The sequence below is a fragment of the Pelecanus crispus genome, chromosome 4 (genome assembly GCF_030463565.1).
Source record: "Pelecanus crispus isolate bPelCri1 chromosome 4, bPelCri1.pri, whole genome shotgun sequence".
Classification (NCBI taxonomy): Eukaryota; Metazoa; Chordata; class Aves; order Pelecaniformes; family Pelecanidae; genus Pelecanus; species Pelecanus crispus.
In genome coordinates, this window is record NC_134646.1 from 66,293,445 (window position 1) to 66,307,503 (window position 14,059).

General features: G+C 35.7%; 1 protein-coding gene across 2 annotated transcripts in view; it reads right to left on the reverse strand.

Moving 5' to 3' along the window:
• The window catches only part of TBC1D19 (TBC1 domain family member 19), a 61,486-nt gene that overhangs the window by 26,109 nt on the left and 21,318 nt on the right, over positions 1-14,059 (reverse strand). For both annotated transcript variants that reach the window (XM_075709413.1, XM_075709412.1), the window contains 7 exons: positions 10,048-10,122; positions 9,015-9,078; positions 8,048-8,094; positions 4,773-4,883; positions 3,851-3,923; positions 3,005-3,043; positions 840-952 (listed from right to left, as the gene is read on the reverse strand). In XM_075709413.1, the coding sequence (XP_075565528.1) occupies positions 840-952; positions 3,005-3,043; positions 3,851-3,923; positions 4,773-4,883; positions 8,048-8,094; positions 9,015-9,078; positions 10,048-10,122 (522 nt within the window). The remainder of the gene's footprint in view (positions 1-839; positions 953-3,004; positions 3,044-3,850; positions 3,924-4,772; positions 4,884-8,047; positions 8,095-9,014; positions 9,079-10,047; positions 10,123-14,059) is intronic.

A 14,059-nucleotide genomic window follows, 5' to 3' on the forward strand; every position in this document is an offset into this window, starting at 1 on the left:
CAAGCTGCATCAGTGGAGGTTTAGATTGGATATAACGAAAAATTTCTTCATGGAAGGGGTGGTCAAGCATTGGAACAGGCTGCCCAGAGAGGTGGTGGAGTCCCCATCCCTGGAAGTGTTCAAAAAAATGGGTAGACGTGGCACTTTGGGACATGTTTTAGTGGGCATGGCGGTGTTGGGTTGACGATTGGCCTGATGATCTTAGAGATTCTTTCCAATCTTAATAATTCTTAGTTTTTACTTTCATTAAAAAATAATCCACCCACCAAGCCAGGAAACATGAAATTGCTACTCTCCCCTTAATTGGTTTAGTGGTGGACTTGGTAGTGTTAGGTTAATGGTTGGACTGGATGATCTTAAAGGTTTTTTCCAACCTGATTCTAAATGATTCTATGATTCTATAAAGCAATTTACCAGATATGTACATGAATATGATGACAGGTTAAATAGCCATGAAAAATGTATAGCACATCTTCTTTTTCTAAAACTTAGCAAAGATAAGAGAGGTTCAGTCTTCTTTCCAGGACTTTTTTCTTGTCCCCTTCTGAAAAAGTCAGCACCATACAGGAAAACCTCAGGAGCTAGCCAGATCAACTGAATAGTTTGTTCTACAATATTCTGCTCATGTATCTCTTAAAAAATTAGGGAAGAGTCTAAAAGACTTCACCACAGCAAGGCATTTTTTACAGGCATGTGCATATTTCTCATAAAATGTTTATCAGTTTCTGTGAGAACTCAGCAAAGCATTTGTGTTTTTGAAAAAAATCACTAGAAGACACATGCTCATACTTCTGTGTTTTCACCTAGTCTTCGTATTTTACTCTCACTTTGCTCCTTACCTCTGGCTGATTAGAAATATTGAGAATGAGGGCCCACAGATCAGCTCGAAGTGCTGTTGGACATCCCTGACGAACATATTGTTGAGCTGCAGCACTATCTTGCTCTGCTAAAACTGTTAAGAAACAAAGCAGGTAATGAATTGATTTAGTTTAAGACTTCCAAAGTTTATCAAATTATCAAGTCCTTTAATTTTTACCTTTACAAACTGGGTTTACCATGCTGTAAGCATTAGCTAATGGGAAAATATCTAAAAGGTCTGGTTTCCACAATGCAATTTTTAAGTAGTTTCCTGGGAAACAAGGCAATTGATATTAATAAGCAAGGCTGTACTACCTTCCGTCAAAAAATAGCACTCAGTATGTATCCTCTTAGTATGTATCTATGAATATATCAAGGCTAGTTGCAGCTAGTAGGCTGGCATCAAGTGGAACAACTGCGTATATATAGCCACAAAAATACTCCTGTTTAACTATGAGTGGTATCTCAGTTCAAATACAAGATTGCCACTCATTCTAGTTTTTTGTGTCTCCCCTGTTTTTATGTTAACTATACAAATATCTTCACAGATAACTGCGGGGCAAGAATTTTCCATTTCAGAGTGTACTGTCATGTGCTCTCATTATTGGTATACATACTCTGGAGGATAAAGACTTCCTCAAGAGATTTTGTTTTTCCTTCAGATTCACATAAAACAAATACTCTACTGTTGACAGGTTTGCCTAGATGAGTCATTGTTGTGAAGCTTTAGGCTACTCTGTTGCAAGGGTCTCATCCTGAATACAGTACTGTACATAGTGTGTGATCCTTTTTTCTTAATCAAAGAGGGCAAAAAGAAAAAACATTCCTACGTTCCACACAAAACTTTAGAAAAGACTGTGATTCATCTCAGTGTCCATGTGTGTTTACCTTATTGTTTCTTGAGACACAAAATAGTAAAAAGTAGTTTTGCTATATACAAGATGGGTTTTACTAAATACAATAAAGAAAATTCCTCAGACTTGGCAATACATCTAATATAAAAGCAAAATCAATACATCTGTGGCAACCAAAGTCATAACAAACACCCAACAGAGCATGCAGTAGATTCCCACTGAATGAACTGAGATTTCACTTTATGGTCAAGACTCTTAACTTGCATTTTTACAAAATTTTGTGTCTTTATATATAGGAAAAGCTAAGACAGTCTCTGTAATAGAGGCTGCTCTACACAGACAAGAGACAAGGAGTAAGAATTACATTGTGGAGTTGAATGACTGGCTAAGAAAATCTGGATGGGGAATTTATTTGGAAGAACAGGAAAATAACAGACAGATCAATAGTACCCTAATGAGTTGCTCTTGGATCAGAAAACAGATGAATGGGGACAGGAGGAGGACTGCAAAAGGAGAAGGAAGAAAGAAAGGGCACTGTTTTGTTACTGCAACAAAAAAAAGGGGGGGGAGGACTTTTGGGATGGTATCCACTCTATTTTTTTCTTTGATGGTGATAATGTTTAGCAGGAATCACAAGAGACAGTAACGAGCAGATATTGATGGATTTCCAACATTCCTTGTATGTTTCTTCTGTAAGCAAACTTGAGCTAATAAATGATTATTTCTTTTATCTTCCCCTTTCTTTTGTAGGTTACTCTTAAGCTACAAAAAAACCCAGAACTTCTTCAGAAAAAGTACTATACAGAGACAAATGAGTGAATTTTCCAGGGTGGCTAAGTATTGCAATATTTAGCAAGTTCTGCAGTTGCAAAAAACAATTAAAAAGACTGTTCTGACGCACAGGCGTAAACCCCATTACACTAATGAACTGTGTGTGCAGAGAAGGGAGTCCAGAGGCTTTTGATTTTAAAATGAAATTCAGTAGTGGCATAACTTTTTGGTGATAACTTAACTTCTGTCTCTGTGCTTCCTATTTCATTTTTAATGAAATATCTGTGGAGCTATTTATCTGGTAGCTACTGGTAGACTGCAAATGCTTGCTTTTCTGTCTCTGTCTAAATTACAATATTACTGACTGTCTCTGTCTAAATTACAATGGTATTACTGACTATGCTTTGCGTTAGTCTGTCTAAATTGTTAAAATTCTAAAAGGTATATGTAATTGAGATAGAAATTTACTAAATGTATTCCTAACTACTCACAGTTTATTACAGATGAAAACAGATCCATACCTTTCTGTCCAACACGTACATGTTCATTTTCAAAGAACTCTAGAAAATAAAGGAATAGAAAAGAATAGCAAAATTTAAATTAAAAAAAAGATACTCTAGCTAGTAATGTATTTTGTGTTTTTACTGCACACCACTACATTCAGCTGATTTTTACTGCTAACATAACTAAAAATTAACCTGCTTCACCATCAGTGTTCTTTTTCAAAAAATAAGAAGAAATAATACTAGAGAATTTTTTCTTGTCTGAAGGACACAAATACCAAAGTAGTACTATACTGCATGAACCCAGACTTTCAATTAGGTAAGTTTCCATTTAAAAAGAAAAATCACTTGATACTACAATGTTTTCCACTTTTATATGGCAAGACCATTTAAAAACCTGTTTCTACAGGAATAAATGCATACACAGAAAACCAACAGAAATTATGCACTATTTAAGCTACTGAATACTAATACATTGATATTTTCTCTAATCTTTTCTTAAAGATAGTTATTTAAAAGATGTTTGTATTTACGCCTGTTAGTTGGCTTAACATTTACTGATATTTTCTGTATTTTTGGAGACAAGCAATTTTGCTCTTTAGATCCTGAAGTGTTCAAACACACTGAAATTAATGTATTTTCAACTTAAGGTGATCATTTTAAATCTTCTCCAAATCTGACCCTTCATATTTGCAATGTTTTCTATTATTAGCTATATTTTACTAAGAAAATCACTGCAATCATAGTTACATAACAACTATTTATGGTTTATTATGGAAAAAAATACACAAATTACTTGATAATTGCAAAGTATGCTACTCATTAGTGTTCTATTTAAATGACTGAAGCACAGCATTAGCTAACCAGGAGGCACTTGTGCAGAATCATCAATACCCAGCTGTCCTATATTTAAGCCTAGTTCACTGAAGTCTTCTTTCTGAAAAGAAATAAAACCATAAAACAATTAATGTTTAATTCTCTAAATCACTAGAGATTTATTCTGAAAGGCTTAATGCAAATATTTTCTAAACTAAACATAGTTCTTTTAAATGAAATGCATATATATGAAATATGAGCTCAGGTTTTTAAAGAGAAGAATCTCACATCAATTCTTACTCTAGTTTTAGTTATAGGCCCCAGTTTTCATGTCAACTATGAGCTACGCCTGCATGTATTAAAGTCATGAATGAAAATTAGGTTATCTAATTCCCAGCTCTTTCCCAACCCAGGTGCAAGTTTTTCTACTAGCATAAAATCGTCAAGAGACTTATCAGTGAAGCATTAAGAAGAGCTCTCCTGTTTTCCAATTACAATACTAGTACCCAAGCATTTCCTTTAATTTACAATCTGGCAATAAAGGGATTTAAAATTACTTTGAGAAGAAAATTGGAAGCTAACTGATCGTCAGGTTACTTTGACACAGTACAGCATCAGAAAACTGTAAAATTAAACTACATATTTAAAGCTTTCATGTACAGAAAAAAATGAGTGAATAATATGTACAGAAGTACATTTTTGGCACAAATCGAAGCTGTGTGGCATAAAATTAAAACTTCCCTACTGGCAGATAATTTACTGTTTATGTTTTACTTTTCATTAAAAATGTCTTTTCATAAAACTTTTTTATGCTCTGTGTTTTAACTGCATATTTAGACTGATTTTCACTTTCAAAAGGAGAAACTTACCATGATAGTAATATTCTTCCTTATTGTTTGGAATCATTGAATTCATTAGCAAGGCAAAATAATTCTTACAGAAACCTCTTGTAAGAAAAAAATATACTTACCAATTCTGGAATATCTTTAACTTTTAGAGGAACCTGAATTAGCCCCAGATGATTTCTGAAACTAGGCTGTTCTCCATTTTCATAATTTGGGTTTCGCAGATTCATTAGTACCTTAAAAATGGTAGCTCTGTCATTCCGTGCATGTATTCAGAAATTTACGTTCAGAACTCTTCTTAACATCATCAGTATTACTAACAGTACATTCACCATAAAACCATTTCCTGCAACTATCATATATATAGGCCCAAATTATCAAATTATATCTCAACATTTTCAAAATCAAAAAAGAGCCAATTTTTTACAAAAGCAAGCATATTCTACTTTGAAAAGTATGCTCAAATTATGAAATAAAAAAGCAGAAATAGTTTTTGATATATGGGATTAAGTACTAGCTACATAGTAATGTCTTCAGTAAAATTCACTTCCTCAAAGCCATTCACTTCCTTCATTCAAAGCCATTTGAACACCAAGAGTATATTTCTGATGGCTAAAATATCCAGGATATTCTTCAGTATTATTTTTTTCTGAAAGAATTTTTATCCATATTCTTATACTGGCAATCCTATGTAGCTTTCAATCAAAGCGCTACATAATTTGCTACTAAAATAATTTCTTACTAAATAACAATACACCAAAATATCTTCTTTTGTTTAAGAAAAAAAAAATTACAGAATTGAAAACCTAAATTTAGGATAAAATTTAAGAGACAAGGAATAATAATGTCAAGATAAGTAACTTTGATTTACAAGGGAATTTACAGTCTCTTACATACTGTTAGAATCATAGAATCATAGAATCGTTTAGGTTGGAAAAGACCTTTAAGATCATCCAGTCCAACCATTAACCTACACTACCAAGTCCACACTAAACCAATCAAGGGAAGACTAGACTAAACCATGTCCCAAAGTGCCACGTCTACCTGTTTTTTGAACACTTCCAGGGATGGGGACTCCACCACCTCTCTGGGCAGCCTGTTCCAATGCTTGACTACCCTTTCTGTGAAGAAATTTTTCCTAATATCCAACCTAAACCTCCCCTGGCGCAGCTTGAGCCCATAATTCCAAAATGTTATTCCATGGGTATAGATTTTGATATTATAATGTTGAGCTGGCAACAATTCTCAGTCTTGCAAGTATTCTAATACCATATAAAATCACTGTCAGGCTTGTAAATTAAAAGATTAATGTAAATAACTGCAAATTCTGGAAAGAAAACAATATTAAAAAAAAAGAGTGAACTTCAGGGTGACTGGATAAGGCTAAAATGAAGATGGATTTGCTTACAGATTCAAGATTAAATACACAACTTGGCTGCTAGTACAGTGATGGAAAACAGAATACATTTAAAAATTCCAATACTATTATCACTAACTGAACAAAAGGAGCTCTTTAGAAATGTAATAAAATGGACAGAAATTTTATTGTTGGATTCAGAAATGCATTCACAATTCATGACCATGAAACAATTTACACTTCAGTCAGAAATACTATGAATCTCTTCTACCACTACAAAAGACATTCCACTAAACTTGCACTGAATCACATTGAAATATTAATACATTGATTCTGATTGATAATTCAGTATTAGACTTCTAAGCTTTATTCTGTAAATTAGGAGGCCATCTTAACTCTATAATTGTACACTGTTGTCATGCTCTAGATGATTTGTTTCCTGTATAACTCACAGGATATACAGATACTCATTTTTAAAATTTCATTTTTAATCACATTTTAATCCAAAATCTCCTACTGTGTCACCACTAAGTTCACTATCATCAACGATGTTTATTGTCCATTGTCCATGCCTATTCTAGGCACAGCTGGTAAAGCAAGTTCTGTTTTACTAAGATGTTCTGTGCTTGAACCATACAAAATGATGAGTAATACCGTTATTTCTGACTTAAAAGATTCAGCAATCACCATTTTTATGACACGCCAGGAGGACGAGATGTCATCCAAAAGGACCTGGACAAGCTAGAGAGGTGGGTCTGTGTGAACCTTATGAGGTTCAACAAGGCCAAGTGCAAGGTCCTGCACCTGGGACGGGGCAACCCCCGATATTAATACAGGTTGGGGGATGAAGAGTTTGAGAGCAGCCCTGTGGGGAAGGACTTGGGGGTACTGGTGGATGAAAAGCTGGACATGAGCCAACAATGTGCACTTGCAGCCCAGAAAGCCAACCGTATCCTGGGCTGCATCAAAAGAAGCGTGGCCAGCAGGTCGAGGGAGGTGATTCTGCCCCTCTGCTCTGCTCTGGTGAGACCTCACCTGCAGTACTGCGTCCAGCTCTGGGGCCCTCAGCACAAGAAAGGCATGGACCTGTTGGAGCAGGTCCAGAAGAGGGACACCAAAATGATCCGAGGGCTGGAGCACCTCTCCTATGAGGCCAGGCTGAGAGAGCTGGGGTTGTTCAGCCTGGAGAAGAGAAGGCTGTGAGGAGACCTTATTGCGACCTTCCAATACTTAAAGGGGCCCTACAGGAAGGATGGGGAGAATCTTTTTAGCAAGGCCTGTTGGAATAAGGAATAATGGTTTTAAACTAAAGAAGAATAGATTTAGACTAGACATAAGGAAGAAATTTTTTACAATGAGGGTGGTGAAGCACTGGAACAGGTTGCCCAGAGAGGTGGTAGAGGCCCCATCCCTGGCAACATTCAAGGTCAGGTTGGGTGGGGCTCTGAGCAACCTGATCTGGTTAAAGCTGTCCCTGCTCACTGCAGGGGGGTTGGGCTAGATGACCTCTAAATGTCCCTTCCAACCCAAAGCATTCTATGATTCTATGTTTTTTTTAATGGTTTGGTTTGATTACAGACAAAAGCCTCCAAATTCCACACTGTTCTGTTTCATGTTTGATTTCTTACAGTCTTCATAGATGACCTACAATTTCAGCTGCATACAGGTCTCCTATCTACCACCAAACAGTCTATCAGCTTCGCATATTGCAATTTATCAGCTTAACGTATTGCAATTTAAAATGTAAAATGATTTATGAAATCAGTTGGAGAATTGCTCTCAGAGTAAAAAAGTTAGCTCCAAACTGATTGCTCTTTGGAGAAAGAGAAGTTTACCACAAGCACAATTTAAAAATGGAGTTAAAAAAAGAGACAATAGCATTTTGTTTTGTAAACAAAACATGGACTCATAAAACCCATGCCAAATTTCACTTGCTATAAAGGACAAATTGTCTGAAATACACTTAATTATTTTTCCCACTTCACATAAAAGACTATAATGGATGCAAGTCAATGGCTGAGTCATTGTTTCATAAATGCTTACCTCAAGAAAATCTTTAGGTGCATAAACAGGCCGGAAGAGACTTAGATCTGAAATAAGATTTCAATGATGCTATGTTAAAACCAAGACATGAAAAAAACATGTAATTTTCCCATACTTGGAACACAATCTAGCAATTTCAAGAACATGTTAGAGCAAAGATGAAAATAACATTATCACAGATATCATGGCTACAACCGCCACATATTCTCCAAGATTATGCTACTGTTATTGCCTTAGTTTTGTAAACCCCAAGTAAGTGACCTGTAGTCACAGGAAGCTCTTTACTTATTCCACATTAAGTCTTTAGATTGAACCATTCTTAGACATGGGAGAGATAGGATATTCAAAAGAAGGGTTTTTTTTTAACAGCATAGATTGTTGAATTAAATATACTGCTGTCAAATAAAAAAGAGGGACTAAGCATAAACAATCCATGAAAAGTATTTGCCATCGCAGAGGTGGTACTGTGATACAAACTAGTACCTTTGCAAAATAATTTCTTTTACGGAACTTGGATATGAACTAACATGCAGTTAGCCTTGCTCTCCCAAAGGACAATATGACTGAGTATTCTGTACAAGTGTTATTTTTATCTTTTGTTAATAAAACATCTGAGCTTAATTACCCATAGTTCTGAACATTTTCTTTCTATTAGCCTGAGCTTACACTAAGAGGAGCAGTGTCCTAGCTGTATAAATCTCCAAAGCACTGGCATGATACTCCTCATTCCAGTGCTTTGGAGATTTAATAACCTCTCAGGGATGATTCAAAGTTAGTACAAAAACTTGAAACAAAATATCAATGAAATGAGTATTTATTGATGCATAATGACACATTACCAGTGAGAACAAATATTAAAATCAGTTTACCTTGAAGTGATTACATTAATCTCTGACTGATAAATAAGATGTATATGCTATTTTTCTGTGTACAAAAATTTAATGCACATAAATTTAGTTGACCTTACCTGGCTCATCAGTTCCCATTTCATTCCATTTATTAAGCAGTTCTTTCTGTTCACTTACAGGCCTCTGAAAGACACAAGAAAGTAACTCTTCTTTTTTTAACAGAATGAGTAAAACCACGCCTATTTCAAATACATAAATTAGTGTAACACTTTAAAAATAAATTGCACTAGCAATTGCAATAAGCAAACTTACTTTGCTTACAAATTATCCCCAGCCTGAAGGTATATTCTACCGTAGAAAATGCAAGTTCCAGTTCAAGGAAAAAGGAGCCATGAAAATAGTTTAATGTGTTTACTAATGATATTAGGCTACTTAGCAGTCAGTTTCATGTTAGTGAAGATTTACCGCTCATTCCATAGAGCTGTTGGGCTTTGTCATCAAATTCCTGTCCCTGGCACAGTCATGAAAAGTAAACACAGCTGCATCCTTTATCTCATATGATGAACCATAGAGGTTCTGCTACCTATCATAGATATACAACAAGAGAAAGATAAAGAACAAAACATTCTGACATTATTCCCCAATTTAATGATCTTTAAAATTAAAGCTTCTAAATTAATAAAAAACAAAACAGAACAGAGCAGAATGAATGACAACCAAAATTAGCAATGTACCAGTATCGCTCTCTCCTAAAGTACCAGTTCAACTCTAGCTTTCTCCAGCACACAAAGTATATCTACATTGTGTACAGGCTATGCAGCTAGAAGTTATACAGCTGAGTCTGCACACAAAAATGCTCTGTTAAGAGCAATCAACATAGCAATTAGCTTTCCAACACGCTGCTCCCTCGAGAGGCTAAGCACTGCAACAGCAAAGAGGAAGATCTGCCTATAGACTTTACCTTTTCCCAAGTTGAGCTGATGCATATATTGCCACTATGCCCAAAAATTATTCTGTATTAAAATTATTTGAATACCGGCCTTGCAGCTCTTGATAACCATGTGTAAAATGAACATTACATTACAAGTGTGCAAGACAAGGCTTAATTTCCAAAAATGTCACTTTGGCAACAGAAAGTTAACACTGCATTACCTTCTGCGCTAGTGGGATACTGAGTTCTGTGCACATGCTGTTTAGACTTTTTAGAATTCGCTTCTCCCAGCTTCCCTAAAACACACAAAAAAATCAAATTACATGGAATTTCTTTTTCCTCCAGTTGCATTTATCATGCAATAACAAGCAGCCTTTTAAAATCATATATAAGAAAGGATAGCAACAGTCACTGGCTGACATCTCCAAAAACATTAAGGGAATATTTACACGCTTGTTTAAATGGAAACAATAGAGCAAACAGGTTTCATCATTTACATCACAATAAAGAACCAGAAAAATGCGCTGTTCACATTTCAGATTTCCAAAAAGCATGTATTTCACAATTACTGATTTTTGACATATGCCTAATGATCAAGCTTCCTTATATATCAACATTTAACAAATTTTTCAAATGATTATAAGCAGGGCAATCAACTGTGTACAGAGAATGCCTTCTCCACTTTGTGACCTGAAGAGAGTGCAAGTCTTTCTCCACAAAAGGTATTTTAGATGTTCTCAGAAGTTAAAAAAGTTAGAAATTTAGTATTTTGTAATGCTCAAAAAAATAGTTCTTCTAAAAAAAATGCTCAGGAAATATTTCTCTAATCAAAGAGAAAACCAGAAGTAGACAATACCTCAGTAGCAAGTGGACAGCTTAAAGAGCAATCAGATTCTTCCGACTATTGCATTAGACTTCAAATTTACCATATCGTGCCTAATCCGTGGATAATTCCTCTGAAGTTAATGCCAACTAGTATTGACTTCCTAGTCAAATGACTTAGGATTTTGCTTCCATGATTACAGCAGCACTGGTGGGTTTTATAATTAATTTATTTTTCTGTGGATGATGAGCCAGGCCCCGATCAAATGAATGCAAAGACTCCTCTTAATGTCATTTAGCTCTATTTACTATTTGTAGTTTGCTCTAGACACAAATTCTACAACAGTTAGTTACTGTCTAACCACATGTTCCTCAAACTTAAAGTTCTGTCCAAAAGAGGCTGTAGTTTATTAGACGGGAAGCAAATGAAAGGAAGGGCAGATGTTCAAATGTTCTGTTAAAAAAATAAAAATTATGTCTTGTGTATAATTGTTTCATTTTAGATTCCATTTACAAGATCCCCTCATGACTTTTCCCATCAAACGAAATAGCTATCTTTCACCAGAGATTTCTTCTCACAATCAAGCCATCCCTTCACCTTCTCTTGCACAAACAAAACAGATCTGAGTATTAACGGTAAGGAATGTTTTCTAAATTGCAGTATTTTTTATAATATTCTGTATAATATTTTTATTTAACTGTATTATCATATTCAAATGCCTTCCAAATGCTGCACTTACACAACACCTTGCCACAAACTGGTTATTCTCTCACAGAGGGGTGGTGTAGAGCATTTATAGTACCCTGTTTTGCTGAGAAGTGGGTTTTTGTTGCTGGAAGAAATGAGAAGTGAGAGAGCATGAAGACTACTAAGCCATATAGGATAAGAAAGTGGAAACAAAGAGAGAATACAGAGGTGTTAGTAGCAGTTTAAAAAACAAAGTGAAATCATCAAGATCAAAATTGGGGGGGGGGGGGGGGGGGGGGGGGGAAGAGCACAGATATGCTCCAAGATATAAAAGCTAAAAAAGAAGCACAGAGGAGGCAGACGACAGGTTTGCAAGATGGAAAACCAGCTCGTTCCAAGGAGCAATAGAGGCCGATGCTCTCAGTGTGACTGACAACTGCCAGACCAGACATTAACTCACTTATTGTGCTGGGGATGCAACACGTTAGTAACAAATCACTTCTGGATACTCATAAACTGTGCCATCATTCAGCCTTCAAGACTCTGCCCAGTAAAAGATGTTCAAATAAAAGCAACCAAGTCAAAACAAAAGTGAAGGTTACACAGCCTCTCCAACTAAGACGCCCTCCCCTCTCCTCAGAACAGCAGTTACCTGCAGTGAGCAGAAACATAATGCAGTATCCTTGACTGAAATAAAAGCCAGATGCAGAGTTCATAAAGTAATTTCATTGATGGGAACAATAAATTTTCCAAGATGATTCCTCTAATTTTATGAAGAGACGTAACACTAAGAAAACACAGTGCTGGGATTGCTATAGTTACAATGATAACCTTCAGTAAAATAGCTGAAACTGAGGAAGGCAATACTGCAGTTTGGTAACAATTGCAAATATGTCCATTACAAATTGGATTTATCTTATCTTGTAGCAAATTCATTTATAAACTTTCACTGCAATTAAATGAAACAGGGTGGACAACAAATAAACCAAACAGAAATACGTCACAACTGCATAAACTAGCCAGGATTAGTTACAGTTTTTTCCAAACTAATGAATCCTAAAATTCTTTCAGAGTGTACCTAGTAAGACCTACTCTGCCGGTAGAATGCAAGGTGTCTGGACGCAGATTTCATTTGGTACGTTTTGTCTAATCAAAACCTGTAAATTTCAAAAAGAAGATAAATACGGAAACTATGCTGGTACTGCTCTCATTCTGATGCTCATGCACTTTTAATTTGCCCTCTGATAAGGGGCATAACTTAATTTAGGACACAAGAAACCAAATCAATACATGATCTAAAAGAGATCTGAATATCCTCTACTCCAGCTTCTGTAACAAGAAACAGAAATTCTTTCAGGAACAATAAAAATGTTACCAAATTTCTTTTGACTTTAAACACCATTTTTCTTTATCAACTATTCAAGCACTCAAGTCTATTTTCTCAAAGAGATTTAGAAACTAGGAAAGGTGAATTGACTATTAGAGGAATACATTTTAAGCAGATCTTCAGCAGTCACAGCATTAGAATATGTAGTATGGTAATTTTAATTTTTTCAGAGTCCATCAGTCTGTTTCAAGAAAGAAAATTAATAATTTAGCTGGTTTTTGTCCTTTAGCTATTATTTAACTCTTCTGGAAGAAATTAGGATATGAATAGGAACATCTCTATTATACTTTAGAAAGTTCCTAGTACCCACGTTCCTATTGAAATCAGCTGTAATGTTTATCTTCTTTTAAATAGGACTGGGGAGTGGACTAGCTCGTAACTATAAACCTACAGGTCAGAATGCTTTTTAGATTGTGTGTCTGTATAGCATGTACAACATGGGGAATCTGGGAAAAAAACCTATCAGAATATCAATAGCAAATATAGCAATGTATTTCAAGGTAATTTGCTAATCAAGTCTGTTGTTTATGTATGGACTTTCTTCAAAATGGAAGATCTGAAAATGAACAAAGAGGAACATCGGAAAATTCGGAAAATTAAATACTGGGCAGAAAGGATTTGCTTTAGCAAAGCTCCACTTCAGTAAGATCTTCACAGATTTGGCTAGAAACATGGAGGTAAAGAATCTAATGAAGCAAGAGACAAACAGATTAAAACCCAGGCAATTATGGTCTTCTATGTTCCCGGAATTCTGAAGTGCAGCCCACCAGAGAACAATTTATCTTTTCAGGTCCCTGTGTTTTTAGATAACCAGCTGGTGCTACTCAAGTAGAACACACTGAATTACCCTTAAGATTTGCTGAAGTAGAACATCAGAATTCTCATTTTTGTGAATGTACTCCAGTACCCTAGTTTTAAGAACTGCCCTACCTTCAGGAAGGTATAATGTATTGCAAAACTCACCCAGAGTTACGTTTCTGACTGCACAAATTTCAGATAAACCTATCATTTTTTTCATTGGAGACAAATTTAGAAATAATGGAACAAAACTTTAAAGAAGAAGAAGCAAAAATAAGTATTATTAACTCAAACAACATGGGTTCTCCAGAGCCATTAGAGTACCTCAGCTTCCTTTGAAGATAGCTAGCTAACTTAATGTTGCCTCCCTCTGGAAAACACCACCTTTCCCACTCTTATTGTGGTAAACAGCTGCTGGAGCCAAGCAGACCTACTCCAATGCAGAACTGGCTGCTCCTTTCCTGTTTTCTTACTCCTTATGCTTTGTAACTGGTCAATGGTGCATCCCAGAGAGGTAGTGGAGGCCCCATCCCTGGCA